This window comes from Alligator sinensis, unplaced genomic scaffold (genome assembly GCF_000455745.1).
Source record: "Alligator sinensis unplaced genomic scaffold, ASM45574v1 scaffold103_1, whole genome shotgun sequence".
NCBI classification, from domain to species: Eukaryota; Metazoa; Chordata; order Crocodylia; family Alligatoridae; genus Alligator; species Alligator sinensis.
The window spans coordinates 45,843-73,037 of record NW_005842226.1 but is presented as its reverse complement, the minus strand read 5'-3'; the positions used below and the strand labels follow the sequence as shown (position 1 = coordinate 73,037).

The 27,195-nt window shown below is 46.6% G+C and overlaps 1 protein-coding gene across 5 annotated transcripts; it reads right to left on the bottom strand.

The window, feature by feature from the left end:
• BTBD2 (BTB domain containing 2) lies at positions 1–26,245 on the bottom strand. 5 transcript variants are annotated; one of them, XM_025208313.1, is made up of 9 exons: positions 26,105–26,245; positions 15,601–15,757; positions 14,906–15,022; positions 12,126–12,231; positions 11,114–11,311; positions 8,122–8,314; positions 6,206–6,293; positions 3,996–4,142; positions 1–3,113 (listed from the first exon to the last, which is right to left on the bottom strand). In XM_025208313.1, exons 1-9 carry the CDS (start codon positions 26,185–26,187, stop codon positions 2,952–2,954), a joined length of 1,251 nt encoding a protein of 416 aa, XP_025064098.1. In that variant the 5' UTR covers positions 26,188–26,245; the 3' UTR covers positions 1–2,951. The 5 variants fall into 5 exon arrangements, with proteins under 5 accessions (XP_025064098.1, XP_025064099.1, XP_025064100.1 ...); XM_025208314.1 differs by having other exon boundaries at positions 6,218–6,293; XM_025208315.1 differs by lacking the exon at positions 11,114–11,311.
• Positions 26,246–27,195: the final 950 nt, after the last annotated feature.

Genomic DNA, 27,195 nt, shown 5'->3' with positions numbered 1-27,195 from the left:
AAAGAAACTGCGTTAAAGACACCCTGAATGCCTTTATTGATTTCCTATTTACAAATCACAAAGCTGGCCCAAAGCAGAGTGCGAACACTAAATGAGAGCATTTGATACATTCATCAATAAAGCACTAGAGTCTAGACATTCCCAGCTCTGTTGGAAAGGTGACATGATACAATAGGATGGTCTCAAACTTTTGGAGACAGGCATGTTCCACAATGCATTACATTCATACTATCTACAAAAGCCAGAATTGCATCAAACTGCATAAAGCCATAAAACAAAAGGTCGCTTAGATGTAGTTCAGTTTAAAACAGGACTTCTCCCCCAGTAGGACAGTCTGAAGAAGAGACCTGCCTAGTGGCATGAAAAGGATGGGGTGGGAGAGGGAGAAGGAGGGACGCGACACAGGAAACCTACAGTAGGATTTAAAAAAAAAAATGCTTTAAGGAGAAAGCCACCAGGGAGGCCTACCTCTCAGCGCGTCCAGGTTATGAGGTCTTGACAACTGCTTACTTCCAAGTCCTGCTATTTTCATGGCCAAGTGTGCAGATTTGCTTCTCATCGTCCAATTACTTCAGCGATCACCACTTATATACAGAAATGCTAGGGAGGGGGGAGCGCTATATCCACAGCAAAGAGAATTTACACCTAAAGGGAGCAAATGGGCAAAGATGCCCCAAGCCCGGATGCAGTTCAGTGGCACAAGCTTGGACGACAGGTGAAAAAATGGGAGTGCAAAAGCGGGCTCAGCAGGGAGAGGCAGCTATATACATTCCAACAGAAGGCAATTTCCCTCTTAGAGGAAGGAGCATCTCCATTCTGTTCATCCATTTCAGAATATGGTTTGCATTGCACAGAATCAGGTTCAATAAGTCATGGACCCATCATTTTTTAGTACTGGCCATATTAAAAATCATCCTACTCTGAAGCAGGCTTACAATATACACATCTTATAATGTCTTCCTAGAGAACGCCACGCTGTCAAACAGTATCTACTATCTACTGAGTACTAGGTGAGAACTGTTCCTGATAATATTACCGCTGCCTGGCAGATGGAAGTTAGCCAGATAGCACAGAACAAGGACAAAAAACAAATAAAGTTACTTCATGAGGCCAGACCAGAGAGGGTAGAAGAGAGAAAAAAGAAGAAAAAGAAAAATCAGAGACTATTTCCCCAGCAGGGACCAGGTACTAAGTCATGCACCTCAGTAAAGGCTGACTAGATGCCAATGCTGCGAACCCAGCAAGTCGACTGCTCGCACACGACTTGAAAGAGCCATTGTGGCAGGAGGGGAGAGGAAAACGTCACCTCCACCCGCTAACCTTCACTTCAAGGAGGCGCCGCGAAACACCGGCAAATCTCACGCAAGCACTTCTGAATGGTTTGCCCCACGTATGCTGAAAAGCTTGTATTTCAAACAGCTTCCTCTGCACAACACAGTGGTAAATGCCCCTTAATTTGGGGGGCAAGGTTGAGACCATTCAGATGGCTGCAAGTAAAGATGCGCAGCAGGGCAATATTGTATTTAACTGAAGTCACACCTGCTTATGGGGAAAAGCAACTGCTTTCAAGTGGGTGAAAGAGGGGGATGACTTTGCAATTAACCCCCGCTGCCCCCCTTCCCAGTCTGGTGCTAAAGCTAGAATTCCTTCCGAGTCGGTCCAAGCAGTCACTGCCTGGCCTGACTGCAAGCGGGGACAGAGAAATGTGCATGGACAAGCGGGGAATTATGTCCGCAGTGTTCTCCTAACTGGCTCCGACTCCCCATCCGTCTGCTGCGTTCCCAGACAACAGGCACTTGCGCTCCAAACCTCTGCCTACTCTGCACCAGAGCGGCAGCGCTCTGGAGCGGCCAGTGAACAGCCTCGATGCATGGAGAACAAACCAGTCGGATGCACTGGAGCTTGTGTGAAAAGCAGGGCAGCAGCATGCTGAGGAACGGCAGCCAGGTGAGGTACCTTGGTTGCTTCTACCTGACAAACTACCTTAAAACAGAAAGGAGTCGCTTAGCCTGGTAGGGATTCCCTGCCGCTCAGTGCTGCAGCAGGGACATCACCTGTTTGTTCACATATGATGCAGAGTAAGCTCAAAAAAAAAAAAAAAGAGCGCCACCATGACAGAGCAGGGGAGCCTGCACGTAGGTCACAATGGAGCTCTACTGAAAGCCAATCTGGTCCTCTCCAAGCGTACATGGCCATCTATCCACAGGGGGTTTCAGTTCGCTTCCACCAACTGCCTAAAGTAAAAGATTGTCTCAAAGTTAGTGAGAAGAGCATGGAAACGCTGTGGACCCTGCAGAAGTGGTCTCCTTGGAGCGTACAACTCTGGTTCGAGGTCGCCCTCGAGCCCTTGTAGTGCTGAAACAGGGAAGTCTCAATTCCCTTATGCTCTCGCTAACGGCATAAACATGCCAGGCCCGTTCTGGTGGGCTGCATGTTGCGGGCGACCGCACTGTCCACGCAGTACTATGGGAGCAACACAGCAAACCCGCCCCCCAGAAGGCAGAGTTGGGCAAAAGGGAAAAGAAAAAAAAAAAGGGGGAGGGATGGGGAATCAGTGACCCTTTGGGTTTTTCGTAGGATTGTCTCCTCACTGGGAACTGAACCATACCCAGAGCCACTTGTTTCCATGCTTCTGATAGAAAAGCATCTACATTCATTACAATTAAAAAAAACAAAACAACCCATGACATTAGATGGATCATCAGTAAAATGAGAAGAGTCCCTAGCCACAGGCAATCTACAAATGAGACTGGCGACCCAGTGAGTCTGTACGTGGCAGCAGCAGCGTCACGAGCACAAGGCAAAACATGAGTTTTAAAAGGGTTTTACTGAGACCTTTGGCTAGTATGGCTCCCAATGGCAGGGTCGAACTCAGCCAGAGATTTTGGTGGGAAGGTTATGTGGGGGGGAAACAAAAAAAAGTCCATCCCGAGCCCGTTCCAACAGCTGCACTATGTGTAGAAGATGATTTCTGGGATCTGTCCATCCTCCACAGAAGTGCCGTTGTTGTTCCCAGCCGCGTAACAGAAAGTAAAGCAGGTTTTGGCTCCCGTCGTTGGCGATTCGTGAATCACTTTGCGCAGTCCTTTGGTCCCGTAGTGGGAATCTGGACCCTGCAGGAGTCACCGAAAACAAGGGGAAACGGATGAGTAAGATGGGAAATGCAGAATGCAGCCAGTGGAGGATGACCACACAGCTCACTCGCACCGTGAGGCTGCGAGCCGAGGGCCTGACCACGCACCCTTCCGCCCTCTGAAGCACAGGACCTGAAGGGGCTCAGTGCTGCCCTGCCTACCAAGTCTCAGGTATTTTAGAGGACGCCATTTTCTACAGTCCAAGCAATAGCTCACTTAAACTCTACATTCCCCTTCAACATGTTGGGCCCCCACCCCCAACACTACTGTTTTATACAGCGGGTGAGGCTCCAAAGCCCTGAATTCAATAGAGGCTGCAGAACCAGGGAAAGTTTAAACAGCTCTTGGTGGTAACAACCGACACCACCTCTTGTAGCAACCTCCTGCCTTGCTCCACTCCTCTATGCTCTAGCCCCACTGAGCACCCAAGCTCACATGCACCAGCTGCCCATGCCACTTGCGTCACGCAGGCTGCAGAGTGGCAACCTCTGCCCTAGACACTGACCCCATTAGTGACAGCGAGGCACCGATGCTACTTTCTCAACCAATACAGACAGGAACCAGCTGTTTTGTAGTTTAGAAAATTCAAAGACCCTTCCTAGTCTCACCAGGAAGACACCGTTGCTTCAGCACTAAGGCAGCAAGCCGCACTTGCCTAGCAAACTTTGTAGAATCCATTTACTAACCAACTTTAACAGGCACCTCAGGAGTTAAGGGCTACAGAGTGACATCTCAGGAAACGGCATCAAGGTACCTTGGGAGATCTAAAACCAAGATCTATGATGGCTCAGAGCTGCTTTGGTCTATCATTAATCCTCCCTCCTGACCCCGTAAACCCGAGGACAGAACCCATTACAGCACCTTTAACGTAGCACATGCTGTGTAGTTGACGTTGGGCAAAATCTCAACAGGCTCTTTAAACATGACCCGGAAAGTGTTGGAGGATCCATCACAGCTGAACCCAGTGTCATTTTGGCCCAAGACCGTATTGCTGTCTGTGTGGATGATCTGGAAGGTAGATTCAACAGACAAGAGTCTTAATTAAATACGCTCATGTTTCTTCCAACATAGTAGATCATTGCCCATTCCACTAACTGGCCCAGTACATGCAAGTCAGACGGGGGAAACACTGACACTGCTGCACTGCTCAGTAGGCGCACAGCAGTTTCACCAGCGTCTCTGGGACACACTCACCAGTTGCACTACGTCTGCTGGCTCCCTCCTGCACAAGTGCTTTGAACACTACAGCTACACCAAAGCACAAGTGCGTGAGGTGAGGACAGAGAGCAAGAAGAAGGGACTGCTAGGAGTCAGCTCTCTTGTATTCGCAGCAGAGGTGCTGAACCCTCATGTGGTTTGTACTCAGAGACAGAGGCGCCTCTCAAAGCCAAAACCAACCAGCAGGACATTATCATGAACTCTGACACAGGCAAACAAAGGTTTACCAAATGGATATGCCTGTCAAGGAGGAGAGCTGGCTTATCAGAATCAAGAGGAGTCAAGAGATCATAGGAAACTAGGTCACATCTAATCCAGCCCCTTGCTCAAGGTAGGATGATCCCCGACTAAACCACCCCAGCCTAGCGTCTGTCCAAACGGCTCCTGAAACTTCCAGGGATGGCAATTCCTCTCTCTCAGCGGCCTGCTCCAAGATCGTAGCTGGGGTCAAGATGGTTAAGGGAAGTTAGTGATCCGAGTCATCTCAAATCCAACTGCACACGATTTGGATCTATACGGCTACAGAAGTCTGGATCTCAGCAACTTCTGAGACCTTGACTCCTCTTCACTGAGATTTTATATCCATTGCATGGGGGGATACTGTTGCTCAGGTCTTTTTAGTTTTAAGTTCTGGAGTGCCAAGGCAGCGTCCTCAGAAAGAGGCCCTCAAAAAAGGCCAACCTCTTCAGAAAGAGTCACTGAATTGGCAGCCTGTTGTGAATGGTTCATGGAGTTGGATCTGAATTAAATGCCCAGGCATCCAGAGGAGGAGCTGCATTCAATCTCCCCAAGCCATGTGATCCCACATCACTCCACGCTGCCAAGTGGATCCAGAGCACAGCAAGCAGACTGCGCTAACAGCACGGACTAAGTGAGGAGGGAGCTTTCTGCCAGCAGAGTTTCACTCCAGACCTCAGGCCAATGCATTCCTTATGGCTTAGCCGCGCGTCTCACTCCAAACAAGCATCCATAAATATGGACTCACCATCCCTGCTGAGCACTTGGTTTATGCCTCGTTTTATGAAAAAAGCCTGGAGCTCTCAATAGCTTTAGTTTGCGGTATGTGTGCCCCTCAAGGACAGGGTGACTGTTGCCCAAGTGTACAGGTGCTGAGCAAAGGCACAACAACGGCTTGGTAAAAGCCTCTGTACAAAGTGGTTTGTGGAAGACAGAACGGAGCAAAACGAAGGCAGCTGCTTTCACTCATTACTTTGGCTTCGTGAACATGCACCCCCTCCACTCCGTGGGGAGAGCTGGATTGGTGGGCTTCTTTTTCCTTCATGCTTTTTAAATACCCCCCCCCGTGAGAAAACAGGAAAGCCTGTATGCCAGGCTGTCTACAAGCAAATGGACTGTATACACGTGCTTGTTTCTTCTTCTCTCTCCCCTTCATTTCTTTCCCATTTGTGATATCCATTTGTGAATCTTGCTTTGGGGTAAGGATCATGCTTGACTGCGTTTTGTAAAGCATTGAGCCCAATGTGGTACCAGCCTAACTTGGAGCTCTAGCTAGTACCATTGCTACACGCCAAAATTAGCAAGGACATAGCTGTGTGGGAACGTCTGTGCAGTACTGCTGTGAAAGCAATGCATTACAGACGTCATAAGATGCAGAAGCATGGCAATGCCACAGTGACCAGTACAATGGAACGAACTGAGCAAAAAAGAACCAGAATTGAAGCAAACGTGCTTCCGAACCCTGGCCATCCTGCTGGCCCATATTTCTGTAAGGCATGAACGTGGCCTTTCTAAAACAACTCCTAGGAGACGTAGTGCAGAGTGAAACACGCACCATCTGTAAGTGTTTGTATAGAAGCAAATGGCAGATGCATTTACATAGTAAAAAAGAATACCTGTATATTTACTTGGTAATCTGTTGGCCCGTGTATCGATCCATACAATCCAAACCCAACTACAAATATCCTTTTATTTACTGAGAACCTGCAAAATAGAGAAATTAAACACAAATGTCAGCAAAACAGCAGCGAGTTGGCCTGCTGCAGTACAACAAGGATGTGTGGCTACTTTAGCAGAGTTTATTTCACACCCAAGCTTTCGCAAAGCACGCGTTGCAGTTTTAAGGGCGCAGAGTCTGAAGAGCAACTGGGAACTTGGAGAGTTGCAGGAATGTCCACAGGAGAAAATGACTGCATTCAACTTCCCTGTGACCACAAACAAATACATCCGGCTGCTACACACATACCCAGTTTGGCCCAGTGCAGAATGAGATTGTGGCCCACTGCTACAACAGCTGCACTCAGAGGCTGGCCTTTCATCAGAAGACGGCCTCCAAGGTGTGAGCTGAATGGACTGAAGCAGCGTGACCTACCCGAGTCACGGCAGCCTGACATGCGGCAGGGAGGGAGGAACTGCTCCAACCTCCTGCAACAAGGTAGGTAACACTGCGCCCTAATAATTCTTTAAATGGTAGCATTAAATATTTCACTGCTGCTCACTGAAGGAGAGACCAGTTAGATAGTGCCCGTAGACACAACTGCAGCTAAATCCAGCAATTACACAACAGGCTCTGGAACAGCTGCTATCTGGATTTGCCTGGGTAGAGAACAACCTCAGCAGTTCCTCCCCACCCCCAGGGCAAAATGCAGAGCTCCATCTTCCAAGACAGGAGGGAAGAGACATGTAGCACTTTGTCCTAATCCACAGAATGCCTCAAGCTGCCCTCTGGCTGCCCAAAACCAGACTGCGTTGCACACTCCTGCCTATCAAAACCCTCATTGCCGTACCCACTAGTTTTGCCAACTGTTTCAATGCTGTGCTTTGAAAAACACAGATCGGTGGCATGTTCGGAGCTGACCAACTGAGACCAGTGCAAAACATTCAGCGCTCAATTTTCACGCTAGCCTTGCTCTGAATGTACCTTGAAACCATCGGCTGTCAACATTTCACTTCGTTGCAGACAGCTGCCAAGTCTCTGAGCAGTCTTTGCTCTATAATATTCAAGTCCAACGCCCTCTCCAGCACAGCTCTCAAGGAAGGAGAATCAATTGCTCGGAACAGCCAACTGACAGCTCTACGGGTATGTAAAATACTGCAACTTAACAAGGATACTCCAGAATTTCAAAGCAACTTTCCAGGTAATTTCCTCCATCAGCAACTCGCTTAAATTACACGGCAAGAAAATCTGGGAACAGCCCAGGCCTTTAATCTAACCACTAATTCACAGCATTTACAATCACATCACCGCAGCCATTTGTGACCCTGCAAAAATCCACAGGACACTTAAAACTACAGAAACCAACTTGATGTACGCAGAAAAGCAGGTACAGCAAGTGCATATATCCGAAGGCCTCCCCTAAAATACTATTAATCCTGTAACACTAAGCCCCCGTTATTTACCACCTTCACACAGAAGGGAAACAGATGCAAGAGCACCAGTGGATCGAGAGATCTAGTCATCCAGGAATAAGTCACGATTTGATTGCTATCTATCTCCACCATACACGGCTGCAGGAAACAATTGGAAGGGGATCTGACACTCGAGCAAGATCAGCTGGCACAATCGAGAGCTTTGTCGATACTCTGCAGTTTTGCCACTTGATACCGGCACCATTTACTGCACAGGCATGGCTTATAGCCTTGTTAAGGAAGCAGGTTACACTTTCGCAATATAATGTGCCTGTATATTGGGGGTCCTGGCTGGGACGGGACCCTTTTTGCATGCTAATTTTCTCGTTTAGGCCAGGTCTAGGACCCTCAAAGCTCAGCAGAACGTTAACCTATCAGCAGCAGAATTGGCATTAAGGCTGACCTTATCCTGTCACTAGTCCCACTGTACCCCCAGCGGCTCTCCACCTGCTGGAAACGATTGATGCTGCACTCCTTCCCCCTCAGGCAGCAGCGCGGTCTGTCGATGAATTCCACCCGTGGTTTGGGATTTACCGTGAAGTGGAGAAACAGGCTCACCACTTCACGATCGGTAAGGATTCCTGACTGGGCAGGACCTGGAAAGGAGCACAGAGACAGCAACCCCGTCACCGATTAATAAGCAAAAATCGTCGCAAGTATTACAGCAAGAAGCAACTCTGTTGGAAATAGGCCAGTCCTACGTGATGTATGCAAGGGATCTGGCAGAAGTTATTGCAAGAAAGTCACTCGACTTCACCAAGAACACAGAAGACCTGGCCACATTTTCCCCTGTACATCAAGCTATTCAATTCAACGCTTCTCTGTACGGGACACTTCAGATGTGGATGCATCATAAATGCAGTTCCACGCATGCAAAGTGCGTTTGGCTAACTTCGACCACAATTTAGAGAATCAAAGGCATGCCTCCGATTTCCCATCCGCTTAAGTTACCTTAATATTTTATGCAAGTCCCAAGTACTTCTAGATTGAATAAACATTCACTTAGTTTTCAACACTACAGAAGAGACACTGGGTGGGATAAAGTGCAGGAGGAAGATAAGCAGATGTCAGAGGGTGACAATCAACTTGCAAGGTAGGTAGCTTTAACAGTGGAGATAGATATTGTTACGGGCATTAACACCTGCTCCCGAGTTCCCACTATTTGGAATCTGACTCTCACTTTCTTGAAAACCATTTTTCTCCCTGCTCCCGTCTGGAAGACAGACTGGGGGGAAACCGGGATGGGGGGGAGCGGGATCAGATTATAGTTACAGCAACACAACATGTTAAAAAAGAGCTAAGCAAAAATATTTTCCCATCTTTGTTCAGAAAGTGTTTATTCTAGATTTTCTTCTTCTAAAGGGGACATTACTTGCAAACTTTTGGAGATTAATTAAGTTTTAAAACACCGTCCGAGTTTCTAACAAAGCACCATTTAAACAGCACGCCCCAATTCCTTTAGAAAGTAGTTTTACAAGCTGTTCTGCTTCTCCACTTACAGGAGGCTTTTCAATGCATGAGAAATACTGAAATGAGAAACAACGAAAATGATCATACAAACTGTGTCCAACGCACACTAACAGAAGTGTTTTCAGCATCTAAGGTGTTCCTTGTAATTCTAGCTGGTGACATTCAGCTTTTTAAATAGCATCCCCTTTAAGTAGGATCAAAAGACTCATAATTTGAAGAAACAGGTCTTGTGAACACTGAAATGGCTTTATGGAAACTATCCGCAAGAAGCGACTACGAACAGATCGTGTCTCAACAGACCCAGTATTGCTGCAATTCTACGTCTAGAACGTTTCAAGTTACTTGTCCTGCGGGAAAGGTGTGGCACATCTGCTTACCAGGCAAGAGGCTTTCGTGTGAAACTCCACTTCAGCACTAGCGTATAACCTGCTTTTACTGAAATCACACCCCCTTGTGTGGGCCCAGTTCCCATTTCCTACCTCCACAGAACAGAAGCCGAAGACTTTGCTCTGGGAATGCTGCAAGGACAAAGCTGAAAAAACCCCAAGATCCCATCCTTAGTGCTTAAGGGAACGATGAAAAGTGTAAGTTGTTAGGCTTTAAAAAAGCTAAAATGAATGTTGGAGGCACATTTACTACACATTAGGCGCATCCACATGTGCAATTAGTGCACATGAATAAACTCTGGGGCTTACTGTCATTTGAATGTGCGCCCAGGGGCAATTAACTCTAGAGCAATCAGCTCTGGAGCAGCCACAGCTGGCAAGGGGGCCACAGGGGTCAGCCTGCCAGCCCAGGGCTGCTCCAACCAGGCTCCATGTGCTGTAGAGGGGCTGGTAGGAGCACAATGGTGCTTCAGTGTAGGGCCAGCCGGCAGGCAGCCCCCATACCGAAGCACCCTCATGCCCCACCCAGCCAACTCAGCATCTACACATTGCACACAAAAAATACTCCGCAACAGGGTAGCGTCTGTATTTACAAGTACTACCCTGCTGCGGAGTTCATCATTTCCCTGTGCCCTAACAGGGCCACAAGTGTAGACCCCGAGACGTTTACTGCGGAGCTAATTAGTCAGCTCCACAGTAAGCGTCTCGTGTAGACGTGCCCATTAAGAAATTATAACCCCTAAGCAAGATGCCACCTTTGATTTTGGGATGACTGGGACCGTGAGTCAAACAAGCAGTCTTCAGAACAGCAGACAGTAAGTCCTGGCTTTCCCAGACTCAAGAGCTGGCTTCATAAACATCACAAAACTATGCAAACCTCCCACATAGCTAAAGGGGAAGAAAAGCCAAACACCTCCAGAAAGGAAAGATGCAGATAGGCAGAAACAGCTGACATTTCCTGCTCCCCGCCTTCCCAACAAATCTCGACACTCACCAGAAAAAGGCTACCTAAATCAAGCTAGCTGCCAAACCAGATCAGGAACTGATGCATTATCTTGTATCGAGCTAATACAATAGACTGGCAAAGGTCACACGGATGGCAGTTTCAAAGTGGAGAGCAATTAGAAAATAGACAACCAACAATTCCCCCTAAGTCACCCTTAGGAATAAGATATGACTATTATCACAGTTAGTTAATACTGTTAGTACTCTTAAACAAAGTAGTTTGCACATGATGCTGGAACACAGAAGGATAGCCCTGCTCAGGTATTGGCTTTTTCATGCAGATCAACAATAAAAAAAAATAAAACATACTGAAAGCAGACAATGACAGTGACAATGGGATTCCACTTGGAGAACTAAAGATTCAGTCTCCTGAAATGGATTAGAAAAGACCGATTTACCCTGCAGATTCTGTTGTCAAACATTTTCAATAGCACAGGACAGTCTTACAGACAAAACCGACTTTAACATACTTCATCCTCTACAAGAGAGAGAAAGCAGAGACCAAGTCTCCCAGAAGCTCCTTGATTCAGTTACCTGCTGCAAACTCCTCAATAGTCATCAATGGGAAGCGAATAAGAGAAAGTGCTTTGCCCAGTACTTTCCGCTTGTTCTCTGGAATCACCTGAAGTTGCTGCCGCTGACATTCAGCCTCCGACCAGCGAACCACTGCATTAAACAAACGAACCTCCCGAATCCCCAAGGTGTCCCTCTCCAGCACCGCAACCAGGGTGTCTGTAAGGCAGGACAGCAACGACTTTAGGCACTAACCCGAATGTCCTGATTTTAAATGGTCCAAACTTTCCATGAATGACCCCGAGGGGAGCAAAGGAACTGTGAGGCTGCTCCCAAGCATTGTGTGCATGGCTGACAATTCGGCTGGCACGTTCCACGAGGAGGTATGCCATCGCAATAGCAAGTGGGGCCCACATATTGGTTACACTTACTAGGTGCAGCAGAAGGAATTTCTATTTACAAGTCTGAACAAGATAAACAGTGAAAAAGCCAAAAGGGCTGCACTGTATTATCCATGCTCTAATTCCAGTTTTAAGAAGGGATTCCACTAAAAAAGGACCTTTCAAGTACTGTTCTAGGTTTATGGAGTGGTCCCTGATGTCCATGGACATGCATGCAATGTTTAATATCTGACTCTTGCTTCAAAATGCAAAACCTTTTAATTCAAGCATCTAATGGAAACCTGGGACAAATGCCAACCCTTCCCACAGAAGGTAAGTTACACCCGCCCTCAACCTGCCAACAGCAACAGAAGGGATGGGCCTTTTATCATGCCTTGGAGAAAAAAATTGTCATTACACTGAGGGAAGCAAGTTCCAGAGTCCAGTTTCAAGAGTTCTATTTAGAGCAACCTGCCTCCAACAGCTGATCCAGGGACTGTTGGTTCAAACACTCCAGAGATTGCTTCCAGGTAGTGAGTGCAAAGCCACAGGGAGAAATCACCGAGTAAATACAAACCTGCATAATAATGATCTAAAAGTCAAGCATGTAACGAGTGACTGCAGAGAAAAAGGGAAAAAAAAAAAAATCTTACCTAAATCGATGTCTGTGAACCCCTCAGCATTGATGGCATCTGATGTGTTCTTATCTATGTTCTCTAGGCAGAGGCTGGCCAGCTGGGGTTCATCAAAGAGTCTTGCCTAACAAGTAAGTATGCATCATTAACACAAAGACAAATAATTGTTTACACCTTCCATCTTTTTGCCCAATCTTGATTTTACTCCACGGATTTATTACACCGCTGGTTTGCAAGCCGTGGGAACTAGTGATGCAGGCAGACAACATTTCACAGGAGTTGAGTGCGACTATGCAAACACTTGCAAACTTAACAGTTGCATCAATTCCGTTTAACTGTATACATCCTCGTGCTCATCTTTACTGGAAGGTTACATCGGGTTAGAAAAAGCACCATGTTGATCACAACCATAGACCAGGACAAGTGACACTCAGCATGTCAGCTGACTGTAGGTAAGCCATACCAATTATTTTTGTTACCAGAGGAAGCCTAATGCAGCTGACTAACACCTTGCTCTGCAGTAAGGACATTTGCAGCATTTAACTACATCAATGCCACGGCATCAGTGCAAACCTCAAGAAGTAGGTAGGCCTCTGCGATGCAAAATGAGGCTTGCACTAATGCAGCTCAATCTAGCAATAGGCCAAAGCAAGCCGTCCTGTTGCAAGTCCTGCCTTTCTCCGGTGCAAAGTGCTTGCACATTTTGCCCAGGTGCAGCTACACAGACTGAGGTTCATGAAGAGTTTTGTGTAACTCCTGCAGAGTTCAGAAAGATGCTCAAAGTTGCATAAGGATCCAAACTCCACCTGGGTTACTAAGTCTAGCGTTGGAGGATATTATCTCCCTGTGGCTTACACTAGTTTACTGAAAGTCATCCAGAGAGATGGGACCATGCAGAGCCTGTCCCTGAGCATGCTGACACCACTCCCCCTCCCTCTTTTTCACTGACACTATATGCTTTTCAGAGCAGCAACTATCTAGCTACCTGCATATATAATGTCCAAAACAATGGTGCTACAACTTTGGCTGGGAGCTCCAGGTACTATCACTAAAACCCAAGAGGCTCTGATCTAGTAAACTGCTGTTTTGAGCCTCCCTTCCTGTACTGGCATTTTCCTGCTTGAGCCCTGTTGGTGATAGTCTCCTGGCTCCCAGGAGTTGTGGCTCTCTCAACCTTGTTACACTCAAGGCACCCCTTGGAAAACACCAGGTCTTTAGTTTTCAGTCTCTCTCACTTTTTCTGTAGTAAAAAAAAAATTAAAAAAAATAGAGTTCTTCTGTTGCAAAGAACTCGGAAAGACCGTGCCAGGTCAGAACGGTTTTAACATTGAATTCCTACTTGAAATCTCTGGGCTTTTCTTGAGACTCCTGTTTGCACACCTAACCGTGCTAACACTGTGCAGTACTCCGTGGCACCCTTGTAAAGGATCTCAAGGCGTGCCACAACGCTGCTGCATCCTGGCTGACAATCACTGCTATACAGCTTTGAATCTTCAGCTTTGATGCCCACTAAGTCACTTCCTGCCAGACTTCTAGATCCTCGGGTTGTAGTTACTCAGCATTTCTTCTTTGACTTGCCAACACACATCACTTCAGCACAGCACCGTGAACTAGGGAGGCACAGACAATGAAGGCAGTTGCCCATCACTGGTATTTCTGCAAGAGGTTCAGGGGCAGCATACTGGCAGGATTTCATCTCGGTCAGCCCTGCAATGATTTCAATGGGTCAGGAGGGCCAGCGGTGAAAGAATCGTACAGCCTAACAGTCAGGTACAGAACCTCAGCTATCTGAGGAGTGAAGTGCGGCTCTGGAATCGGAGCCTGGTTTGAAACCGGTTTTGTGGGAGACAATTTCACAGATGGCAGCTCTGCAGGTAACCCTCCAAACTGCTACACTTGTGATACAAGTAGCTGGAGCTTGATCTTCATATTCCTGGAGAACTGAGAGTACCGTTTGAAGCAAGGGGTCTTTAAATTAGCCCCTCACCAATATACCCCCAAGTAAGCGTCTCAAAAAGACACTAAGGCATTGAGGGGCTTTGGGAAGTAAAATGACAAAGCCAGATACTGCCGATCTCCGAATCAAAGCACCCATCCAAACAACCACGTAGGAAGCAACAGCCATCAACTGCACAGGACAGGATGCCCCAAGGCAGCTAGCCCATCTGGCTGCAACTCAGTCTGAGCTAGGAATGGAAACTGGGCTCATTCCTCTAGAAGACAAGTACCACTGCAATAGTTCAAGGCACCTTTCCCCCACTGTGTTCACGTATTGTTAGCAAGGGAGTTGAACAACATTCCCTACCCCGCAGCAGAACGGGGAGAACATATTTGCTAGTTTTCTTCCTTCTTTTGTGCAGCATGCCACTACAATGCAGCCCCAGTCCACGCCTAGGACATGTAGGCACTGTAACAGGCAGCGTGCCATGACAGAACAGCTATAGCTTGGAACTTGCGGATCTGCCCTCGGTCATGACTACGAAGGCTGGCACTACCCAGGAAAGGCCTGAAATGAGAGCAGAAGTCCTAATAGGGATGAAAACAGGGAAGGAAAGGCAATGCCACTTATAGTACCAACAAGCTTCAGAAAGGCTAAGTTTTCCCAACTCAAGCAGAAGCAAGAGAGGACTCCCATAGGCTCCCAATGGAGGACTCCCAATGTTATACTCCCATAGGCTGCCTATAGCAGTTAGAAAGAATGGCAGCTGCTTGGACAACTCTTATAAATAACCGCACAGAGAAAGACAGGACCAGGGGAACCACTCTCAAGAAATTCCACATCCCTGTACACCACCTACCCTGGTATCTTGGCTGTAGGGCCTGAGGAAAAGATTCTCTCCAGTTACTGGAAACAGGGACCTTACCTCTTCCACCTCACATCTGTCATCTCTTCCCTTCCAAGGAAAGAGGGCAGCCTGCAGCATTAGAGGGTAAGAGAAGGCTCACTTTTTCAATACAGTATGTGCGGGGGAAATCCTACTCTAGGGGAAATCTTGCAAAAAAAGGGGCAGTCCAGCAGACAGCCTGTCTCTAATGCAGCAAGTGCTTATTGTGAGACATCCTAAATGTCAACAAGTGCGTTCATTTTACTTTTGTAGGCATGAACCTTTTCGAGCACAGGAAGCTCAGTGAAGTCTTCCTCACCACCGAACAATTTCACATTTTCCCACTGTCCTGCTCCCACCAAAGAACCCCACGTACTATACTTTAATGCAACAGACGAGAAGAGTTGCAAGTATCTGTAATTCAAGCTTTAATGAAGAACAACGTAGACCATCATTAAATCAGCGAGGGAAAACCTATCAGGTCATGACAACATTTCTAGAATCAAGAGCACAAAACCCCCCCCACCTTCCAGGGCACAGATTGCTCTACTGCTCTTGAAAAAGTAACCCTTCTATGGTGCGTTTCTAAAGCATAAGCAATATTGATACTAATGGAACTGCTGGATTTGTTCTAAGCGACCTGGAACACAAATGGGCCGGGAACGTACCTGCGTTAAAAGCATGAATGCATTGTCTGCTCGAAGGTTTTTCTTTAGGAATTCCACACAATGGGCTTCAAGGGCAGGAACAGCATATTTTTTAGCTGTGTAAAGTGTTGTCATCACAGTCTCTGGTCCAATCTGAACTTCATCAGAATACAGAAACCTGGAAGCATACAAATAAAAGGCTCTCTCATAAACCTGCTTTAACCAGTAAGATAGCAGGAAAAATAAGGACAAAAATCCCTGCGATTCACAAGAACCATTAAAGGTTATTTCCCTGTTATGATGGTCCAACTTATTCTTAGTATCCACTGTTATCCTTCCCACCTCTGGCTTCATCATTCATGTCTGATGAGTAATGAATTAAGGTGCTACGATGTATCCAGCATCATGAATGATCAGGAACATCTAGTAGGGATGATGGGGAGATCCTTTCATCAGCATTTTTCCACATACTTTCACATCTCCACCTTTACTGAAATAGTTCTCCAATGAAACAGCTCATGTTCCAGCTGAATAATAATGAGCATCAAAACAGTTTTAAATATAGTAACCATCAAAGTAATCAATCGGTCAATAAATATAAAGCAGCTGGCTTCAGGATAAGTGAAGCTAAGTCAAATCTCAGCCTTGGTTTCACTCTTCATGATAGCAAAGGCTGAGGGAACTACGCTTCAGACATCCCTGGAGGGCAGCCACCCTCTCAGTCCCCCAACTAACTTCCCATAAACTCCCAGGAGGGGAGTTAGGAAGTTTTATAAAAACTGGAAATAAAAATCCTTCATAAGGGTCCAGGCTTGACTTTGACTCTTCCCCCATTCCCCACACAAATATGCTGACTAGAGATATGATTATCACCACCTGAAACAGGCTGCTTAAGTGAGGCAAGGCTCCAACCTGGTGCAGGTCATACCACAGGAGATGGAGGTCTTCAACCTAAAGCCCCTGAATTAGGAGTAGTTCTCCTGAATTCAGGAAGGCCCGCTTGTATGCAAATTGCACAGGATAGGGCCTAGAAGGCCAATTAAGACTTACAAATCAGTCCATTTTTGCTTAAAGCTTTAGTTGCTTTCACCCAGGATTTACTACTTTATTCTGAAGAGGTGGAATATATTCAGTACAAAATAATTACTTGCACATGTATTAAACCACAGGTGTCAAACTCACGTGGCCACGCAGGCCAAATGAGTGGTGCAGGGCCAGTCCACAAGTTGGATCAGGCCCAGAGACCTCCCTCCCCTCCCCAACCCCCCTGTAAGCTGCATCCAGGACATGTGATGCCTGGGGATCCAGAGCCTTGGCTGGTCCAGGACAGGCACGCGACAGCTGGGAAGAGGACATCATACACAGCGCAGATCCCAGACCAGCCAGAACGGGAGCCACGTACTTCATGGAACCTGGAACGGATGAAGTGGACACTGTGTATGGCACATGTCCAGGCCCAGGGGCAGCACTGTGGACCAGATCATGGGGTTCTCTGGACTGGATACAGCGCACAGGCCATACCTTTGACACCCCTGCATTAAAACAATCTCCAGCTGAAGTTTAAGACTTCAGTGCTTCCTTCTCAGTCCTTCAATATTGCCCCACAAAGGCTCTGGGCCATGCTGAGATCATCTGCATTATTGGCACAGCTGTAGGCAGCCCATTCGGTATCAGGATGTCTCTATGGCTACTGTGCAAACAGACATGCTCACCATCTTCAGGAACTTACTACTGAGGGGCTACTGAGTTCCTGATCCTTTAATTCCCAGGAAGGACCAGAATGCGTTTCAGGGGAAGAGACAAGTGAGGGAACTTCTAGGAAAGGGAGTAATGAACTCCAAGCAGGCTTTTAGTGATGCTCTAGATATGAAGCATTTATTATTAACACTATGTAGCCACAGCTTTGTGAACATATTTCAGCCCTTTTCCTTACTGCAAAGGTTTACTTTTACTAGGTTACCATATCTTTTTATTGCAAGCTAGCTTTAGAAAGTAAACTAATAGTATGTACCACAAATGCTGTGCTGTTTCATGCAGCATCCAAGTCTGGTTTGGAGTCTGTTTCAATACCAGACCCAGGAAGAGCATGAAGCAATGGAGTTAAAGCAGGAATTCATAACAGGCCTATAAGAAAATGTATGGCTGCAATTTTATATAAATGGATTTTTTTCTTGGCTTTTTAGCAGGATATTGGCAATTCCTAGAGGAAGGCTGATGCTACATAAGCCTAGACAACCAAGAGCCCCATACAAGTTTGTAAGGGAGAAGGGCCACAGATACAAAAGATACCATCAAAAATCAAACACCTGATTCACCAGCTTTGGAATCCATCTTCTGGTAGTGGCCAGCAACTGAACCTTAATGGCAAAAACTGAAATCCTGGATGTAAATGAAAGATTCGTTCCAGACATCATTCATCATACCGTGTTCTGAGCCACAATTAAGAATGACTGTATCAGGGGGAAAGTGGAAAGGATTCTCCCTGAACATAAGTACAATTCAAATAGGGACTCACGCTTTCTTGCTTTCTAAGCACTTTACCCGAGCTTATCATTCCTTCCGACAATACCGTGTAAGAGATTTGATGGCTGACTTACTTTCCCCCATCACAGAACTATACCTAGACATACAAGGCCTAGTAAACCGCACAAAGACAGCTTTAATGCCCATAACTGACCTCACACAACAAATCCAGGATATAGAAAAGATGTGGGGAAAAACTAAAGACACCCAGGTGGGCTATCCTGGAAGACAACACCTTACACTTAATAGTCCAAACACCAAGTCTGGTACTAACAATAATACAAGGTGCAACTATGACTGTGCTAACTGGAATGTGCTGTTATCTACATCACCAACGCAAGAATGCTAAAAATGCAAAACCAGACTGAAAAGAGATTGAAACCAGACTGAAAAGAGACTGACTTTAGCTATAAGGCTGCAGTAACTAATGATACTCCCTTTACCCAATACTACTACTATTTAGTCGTTAACCAATTTTATTGTACTATGCTTTATACTAACGTGAAGTATAACACAGCATTTTTTCACCAGTTGTTACTCAGTTAATTTATATATATTAGATGAAGTTTCTCCCCTTCCTCTAAAGGAATCAGCTACGCCAAAACCAGAAAAATCTTTTGTTTGCAGAAATGGGTGTTATGCATCCCACATTTAACTGCTCAACCAAAATTGTGGGACTTCAGTGAAAATTCAAGATGGGACTTAAATTAGTATTGTATCCAGTTCCGGTGAAGCGTTTAAGTGAATCTGCTCTGCTACCAGAGCGTGAATATGGAGTTTATGTGGAAGAATATAAACCAAGGGAAACCGATGCAGGAATTGGCAGCAACTGGAATGCTACCTGAGACGCGTGAAGATATAACTGAGGAAAACACGCAAGAACTTTGGGTTTCTTGGGTGTCTGACTTTGGGTCTCTCTGCATGTTATACGTATATATTCAATCATCCGTCATCATCATATATGGCTTATTATCATTGCAGGACACTCCTCTCGACCTAAGTCCCGACCTAACATTCCCAGGCCCAATCTATGGGACAAACAATTAGAAAACACTGTCTACAGGTCATACGAGGGAATGTGCAGACCAGTGTGCAGACAAGAGGGGCATGAATGTATAGAAGGGTAGAGCAAGGTAACCTCAAAACAGTGTTTAGCCCACTGAGTTACCCTCTACCTATAATTATGCTTTTCCAGGATGATTGGTAGACAAAAGATAAAAAAAGAAAAGAAGGGAATAAGCCTCACTGGAGCACTGATCAATACATGCTGCTCACACAAGGGCTTTGTTAAAGCACTGGCCAGAGTAAACCTCACTAGCAAACCTGACTGATGCATGAACTCCTCACATAAACAAAATGGGCACATGGGACAGATGTACCTCCTGCCAAGACACAGGAGGGAGAAATGATGGTACAAGGTAGGATAGTCCAGTACCAGGATGATAAGGCTGGAACGGGAACACCTAGGTCAGAATGTGAAACAAGTCCCTGATGCAGGACTGTTTGAGACATTCAGGATACCGAAGGAATGCAATACATCCTTTGTTTTGCACATCGTATAAAAGAAGAATCGGAAATCGTGGGAAATTTGTAGCAGCCTGGGGGAGCCTGCGTGGTATTGTGCTGACTACCTTGTCATAGGTACAAAACGCCTTAGCTCCTGGTGTGATGTACTTGTTAGGCCAAAAGGTGTTAGGGCTGTGCTCGTAGACAAACCTGGCCAAATCTTTGCCACCGAACCAAGCCTGTGGTCATTCTTTAAGACGAGTTTACTGTTGGGATCTCCGGGCTCCAACTTTGCCAGCACTGCAGTTCCTAAGACTTCAACACTGACAGTATATCAAGTACAACACCTGATGAGGACAACAGCAATGACAACACTGATAATCCCAGACGACAGCACTTTAAGAGGAAGGGCAGGAACCTTGTCTAATGTGCAAGAGGTAGGTAGGGATGCACCGATAAAGATTTTTTTGGCCGATATTGATGCCCGATTATTAACCAGCCATATTGGCCAATACCGATCAGACTGCTGATATGCAGCCCGGCAGACTGGAGAGCAGTGTCTGGCCGATAAGTCTATGGGGGGGAAGGGGTGTGGGGAGAGCAGATCAGGGCCTTGCAGTGCGGGAGGGAGCGGGGCTGGAGCACAGGCAGGGGCAGGCACTGTTCAGCCAGGGCAGGGCAAAGGACAGAGCCACGGGCGGCTCCTACTGCTGCACACACCCCCAGGGGAGGCATGGGGGGCATGTGCCCCCTGGATTTGTGTGCAGGGTGAGCTGCCCACTGTGGTCTGGGGCCACAATGGCCTCTTCCCAGTAGGGCTGGGCTGGGGCTGTGCTCAGGGCGGGCAGCAACAATGTTGAAAGGGGGGGCTACAGAGTGGGCTATGGCCACCTCAAAATTTACCACATCGCCCCCTGTAGTTCCCCCTCCCAATGCCACTGCCACCCGCCCCCCTCCCCCACTGGGAAGTGGTCAGCACAGCCCCCGGCCTCACCCTGCGGGCAGCCCACCCTTGCCCTGCACACAAATACAGGGGGGGGGCACATCCCCCCCATGCCTCCCCTGGGGGGTGCATGAGTCAGCCCCCATTCCTCCCCCGCTCTGTCCCACACTCCGTCCTGCCCCAGCTGGGCAGCGCCTGCCCCAGCCCCACTCCATCCCTCACCATGGGGGTCCTGATCTGTGCCCCACACAACCCTTCCCACCCCTACACCCCTTACCCACAACAGACTTACCAGCCAGATGCTGCTCTCCAAGCTGCTGGGCTGTGTTCCTGGCTGCATGCATGCTGCAGCTGCACACATTCACGCAGCTTTTATCAGTGACATTATTAGCCACGTTGGCCAAAAAAAGCCAATTTCCTTTTATGAGTGCTGATATGATATGGATCAATATATATCAGTGCACCTCTAGTAAGAGGTATACAGAATACTGCTGCAGCACCCAAGTAAAGCATGAATTTGTTATATCTTAGCATTTCAGCAAGTGCTAGAAATTATCTAAGCTAGACGTGTGAAAGATATGATGGGGTCATCACATCCATAGAGCTTCTTTCTGACTGAAGAATCCACCTCTAGATCCAGCTCATGAGCTTCCCTGCGCAGCTCCCAGGGCTGCTGTGCTGGCAAGGCCTGCACCCAGGGAGTCAATGCCACATCCCAGTATTACCTACGACCCAATTCCTCATTTTCAACCACTGTTCACATACAAATAAGGAGCAGTGAAGCAAAGCATAGTTCCAAAGAGGATGGAGCTGGACTGTTCTCACTGGTGGCAGATGACAAAACAAGGAGCAACAGTCTCAAGTTGCAGCAAGGGAGGTTTAGGTTAGACATTAGGAAACACTTTCTCACTAGGAGGGTAGTAAAGCACTGGAACAGGTTACACAGAGAGGTGGTAGAAGCTCCATCCTTGGAGGTTTTTAAGACCCAACTACACAAAGCCTTGGCTGGAATCACCTAGTTGGGGCTGGCCCTGCTTTGAGCAGGGGGTTGGGCTAGATGACCTCCTGAGGTCCCCGCAAACCCTCATTTTCTATGAATCTATGACAGGCAAAATTAGCTCCTTGGCATGCTGGCCACACCAACAATGTGCAGACCAGTGTGCAGACAAGAGGGGCATGAATGTATAGAAGGGTAGAGCAAGGTAACCTCAAAACAGTGTTTAGCCCACTGAGTTACCCTCTACCTATAATTATGCTTTTCCAGGATGATTGGTAGACAAAAGATAAAAAAAGAAAAGAAGGGAATAAGCCTCACTGGAGCACTGATCAATACATGCTGCTCACACAAGGGCTTTGTTAAAGCACTGGCCAGAGTAAACCTCACTAGCAAACCTGACTGATGCATGAACTCCTCACATAAACAAAATGGGCACATGGGACAGATGTACCTCCTGCCAAGACACAGGAGGGAGAAATGATGGTACAAGGTAGGATAGTCCAGTACCAGGATGATAAGGCTGGAACGGGAACACCTAGGTCAGAATGTGAAACAAGTCCCTGATGCAGGACTGTTTGAGACATTCAGGATACCGAAGGAATGCAATACATCCTTTGTTTTGCACATCGTATAAAAGAAGAATCGGAAATCGTGGGAAATTTGTAGCAGCCTGGGGGAGCCTGCGTGGTATTGTGCTGACTACCTTGTCATAGGTACAAAACGCCTTAGCTCCTGGTGTGATGTACTTGTTAGGCCAAAAGGTGTTAGGGCTGTGCTCGTAGACAAACCTGGCCAAATCTTTGCCACCGAACCAAGCCTGTGGTCATTCTTTAAGACGAGTTTACTGTTGGGATCTCCGGGCTCCAACTTTGCCAGCACTGCAGTTCCTAAGACTTCAACACTGACAGTATATCAAGTACAACACCTGATGAGGACAACAGCAATGACAACACTGATAATCCCAGACGACAGCACTTTAAGAGGAAGGGCAGGAACCTTGTCTAATGTGCAAGAGGTAGGTAGGGATGCACCGATAAAGATTTTTTTGGCCGATATTGATGCCCGATTATTAACCAGCCATATTGGCCAATACCGATCAGACTGCTGATATGCAGCCCGGCAGACTGGAGAGCAGTGTCTGGCCGATAAGTCTATGGGGGGGAAGGGGTGTGGGGAGAGCAGATCAGGGCCTTGCAGTGCGGGAGGGAGCGGGGCTGGAGCACAGGCAGGGGCAGGCACTGTTCAGCCAGGGCAGGGCAAAGGACAGAGCCACGGGCGGCTCCTACTGCTGCACACACCCCCAGGGGAGGCATGGGGGGCATGTGCCCCCTGGATTTGTGTGCAGGGTGAGCTGCCCACTGTGGTCTGGGGCCACAATGGCCTCTTCCCAGTAGGGCTGGGCTGGGGCTGTGCTCAGGGCGGGCAGCAACAATGTTGAAAGGGGGGGCTACAGAGTGGGCTATGGCCACCTCAAAATTTACCACATCGCCCCCTGTAGTTCCCCCTCCCAATGCCACTGCCACCCGCCCCCCTCCCCCACTGGGAAGTGGTCAGCACAGCCCCCGGCCTCACCCTGCGGGCAGCCCACCCTTGCCCTGCACACAAATACAGGGGGGGGGCACATCCCCCCCATGCCTCCCCTGGGGGGTGCATGAGTCAGCCCCCATTCCTCCCCCGCTCTGTCCCACACTCCGTCCTGCCCCAGCTGGGCAGCGCCTGCCCCAGCCCCACTCCATCCCTCACCATGGGGGTCCTGATCTGTGCCCCACACAACCCTTCCCACCCCTACACCCCTTACCCACAACAGACTTACCAGCCAGATGCTGCTCTCCAAGCTGCTGGGCTGTGTTCCTGGCTGCATGCATGCTGCAGCTGCACACATTCACGCAGCTTTTATCAGTGACATTATTAGCCACGTTGGCCAAAAAAAGCCAATTTCCTTTTATGAGTGCTGATATGATATGGATCAATATATATCAGTGCACCTCTAGTAAGAGGTATACAGAATACTGCTGCAGCACCCAAGTAAAGCATGAATTTGTTATATCTTAGCATTTCAGCAAGTGCTAGAAATTATCTAAGCTAGACGTGTGAAAGATATGATGGGGTCATCACATCCATAGAGCTTCTTTCTGACTGAAGAATCCACCTCTAGATCCAGCTCATGAGCTTCCCTGCGCAGCTCCCAGGGCTGCTGTGCTGGCAAGGCCTGCACCCAGGGAGTCAATGCCACATCCCAGTATTACCTACGACCCAATTCCTCATTTTCAACCACTGTTCACATACAAATAAGGAGCAGTGAAGCAAAGCATAGTTCCAAAGAGGATGGAGCTGGACTGTTCTCACTGGTGGCAGATGACAAAACAAGGAGCAACAGTCTCAAGTTGCAGCAAGGGAGGTTTAGGTTAGACATTAGGAAACACTTTCTCACTAGGAGGGTAGTAAAGCACTGGAACAGGTTACACAGAGAGGTGGTAGAAGCTCCATCCTTGGAGGTTTTTAAGACCCAACTACACAAAGCCTTGGCTGGAATCACCTAGTTGGGGCTGGCCCTGCTTTGAGCAGGGGGTTGGGCTAGATGACCTCCTGAGGTCCCCGCAAACCCTCATTTTCTATGAATCTATGACAGGCAAAATTAGCTCCTTGGCATGCTGGCCACACCAACACAGTGGCTCTAGCAGCCACGTCAAGAAGCACTGCAGTCCAGATACAGCCCACCAACTTATTTGAGTTTGACGCCCTCAATCTAAGCCAAATTGGTAAAGCCTAATTTTCTTTTAGTTGCTTAACTGATATTAACCAAAAAGGGTGAATATTTCTATGATTTTCTTGTCCTCTAAGCAAAGACCATTTTGTCCTCTGAGTAGCCACACTAAAAATCTCACTCTTTTAGACAAGATCAGCAAATGCCCCTTGCTTGCATCTAATTTAAGATGAGTCAGCTGAAACAGCTTCCTGAGAGCTTCCAGCCCCCTCCATTCTAGGGAAATAATTTTTAACCTTTAAAGCTGTTTCCTAAGTTGTCTCAGTTAATAGCAGAAGGGCTTTTTCTGGAAAAAAAAGCAAAAAATGATGCATTTCAAAGCTATACGTACTGTTCCTGACAACTAAGGACCTGGAAGCACATCAACAATGAAATCTTGGGAGCCATTAAAACTGGGTCGTAGCTTCAGGAGTCAGATTGCAAGACCTGGCTGTTCACTGCATATTTAAGATTGCTGTTGTGTATTTTAGGGTTTGTGAAGAGAATCATTCAGTAGGGCATTTTGCTGAAGCCCAAAATGTCTAAAGAACCAAGTTTTACCTGCAAATGGACCCAAAGGGTCCCCACTGATCTGGGGAGAAACTTCTCCCACCGCCTAAATGCTCAAGTTCAGAGGCTTGGAACACGGCTTCAGCTTGTGTAACTGGAACATTTTATGTCAAATGAACTACACCAATTTCTACCAGCTCATAAATTCTCCCTCCAAACAGTTTAGCCCTTTCATTTGGCAAACAGATTTTCATCCAATCCATAACTGAACTTTTAAGTGTCTGCGACTTAAGCCACTAAACATCCTACTTGTTTTTCCCACTCCTTTCAAAGAGCACCAGAATCCACGTCAAAGCTGCTCTTGAAACAGAACTAGACTAAACACAGCTTAGTACAATTTAACCTTTGCAAGTAAAGGTGCGATATTATACTGATAATAAAAAAATAATAAATATCTTACTGTTGAGTTATACCGGTACAATGGTGCTTATTCCAGCATGATTTGGGAATAATGCACTAAATCACTCTGCCTACACTGGCATAGGGAGGATATGCTAGTTTAGCTTGGTTTCATTATGGGGCCTTAACTTATTTTGATCTCTCAAAACGTTTAAATAAAAAGTATGCTAAACCCAAGTGACTTTACCTAAAACTGTATTGCAGACAGCATGTTGGGTGTGAGGGTGGGGAAGAGAAAAAACATTTAAGTTCTTGAGGTCAAGTTTTATAAACAAGGCACAACATGTAATGTACTGTATTAAGGGACTAATCCTACGGGATCAAAGGGGCTATACAACTGGGCACTAGATGCCAGGCAAATCAGAAGCATTGTGATTGCCAGACTCCAAGAGACGCCATCATGCATCCCATCAGGATTACATTAGTTACCTTTCCAAGGCAGCACTTTAACCCAAAGCACAAGCAAAAAAAATGATCTAGTAGCAACTGCTTATTTACTGGATAATTTTTTGCTTATGATTTAGGTTCACATGCTAGAAACATGTACTAACATATGGAAATGTATGCTATAGGAGTATATGCTACAATCAATCTAACATTAAAGTTCTACCTAACTGTAAATCTACGTGTTTTGAGGGAGACATCAACCAACAAGATTGCAGCTTTCTTTAGATAAAATTAATTGAAGTACAAATGGAAAGGTTGATTAAAGAGGTCTTCAGAAGTGCTCTCAGTAATTTAAATCAATCCACCCTGAAAAGGTTCAATTATATTGGAAATATTTTTGTCCACGATAATCTCTATCCAGTTATAAAAGTGAAACTGTACATTAAAAGAGGCTTACTTTAGTAAAGCTAGGAAGGCTGCAGGCTCCACATCAGGCAGCTCAATCTCTGTAGAAGTCGTGGCCATTCCACCATTAAACATTGCATCGAAGACTGCACTGCCTACAGCCAACACAAACCTAACATGGGAGGAAAAAACAAAACAAAACAAAACAAAAAAAACCTTACGTTAAACTACATTCAGCTTCCAAAAAAATCCCCATTTCTGCCCCCCAGAACCATCTCAAGGGAACGTCCTTGTTGTATAGTATGCTCAGAAGGAATCCATCAAATCCCTGTTTCTCTTTACTGCGAACACCACCGAAAGTTGCTATTTGGAAGTTCTTCTCCTTTCAGCCCAGTATACAATCATGAGTCAGAAATCAAGAAGGCTCTTGAAACCAAATGCTGTATAACTTATGAGTGAACACACGTATTTATTTGATTGCGATGTTTGCATAAGGTTTTTTATTTAAAAGGTCTCAGGCCCATTACACATCTGTCCCATAAGCTAGTTCACTGCATTGTGCCCATTTTACAGACTGAGACAATGGGATACAACATTTATCTAAGCCCAGCCCCTGCACTGAATTGAATGAGATGGGAACAGAAGACAGGTATCCTGGCTCCTGTACTCAAATACCAAATAGTTCCCAAAAACCTGTTGGTATGTGAAGAAGTTTTCCACCCTGTCCCTACTTCCCCACCAGCAATGTGCCATCAAAATTACTTTAGCTACAGCAGAACTAAAACTTAAACATGCAGCTTTCCTCAACAGTGGTCGGAGCATCCAGCTCCAAGTGCTGAAGTACTTTCATCGCCCCAGTGTTGTACACAACCCTCCCAAAGTGTTCAAAAATGGGGACCACTGGCTAAGCACCACAAAGGTCCAAGAGAAAAAAAAATCCTTTGCATGACTCTCTTAGAAGCACTTCAGTCTCATTTTCTACTTCTAGCCACAGTTAGACACTAAGCCTGGAAGATGAGTACAATTTAAACTTAAAAATACAAAGGGCGATAGTGGGCACATTTAACACTGGTGTACATTGCCATAAGTTGATATGGACATTGAAAAGAAAGCCATTCTCTGCTCTACAGAATCAGGTTATAG

Coding starts and splice junctions, on each gene's coding strand:
- BTBD2 (XM_025208313.1), bottom strand. CDS start 26,187: ATGTTTAATGGTGGAATGGCCACGACTTCTACAGAGATTGAGCTGCCT. Junction 15,023..15,600: donor CATTCATGCTTTTAACGCAG/GTACGTTCCCGG, acceptor CTAATGCTGCAG/GCTGCCCTCTTTCCTTGGAA. Junction 4,143..6,205: donor ATTACCAAGTAAATATACAG/GTATTCTTTTTT, acceptor TCTACCTTCCAG/ATCATCCACACAGACAGCAA.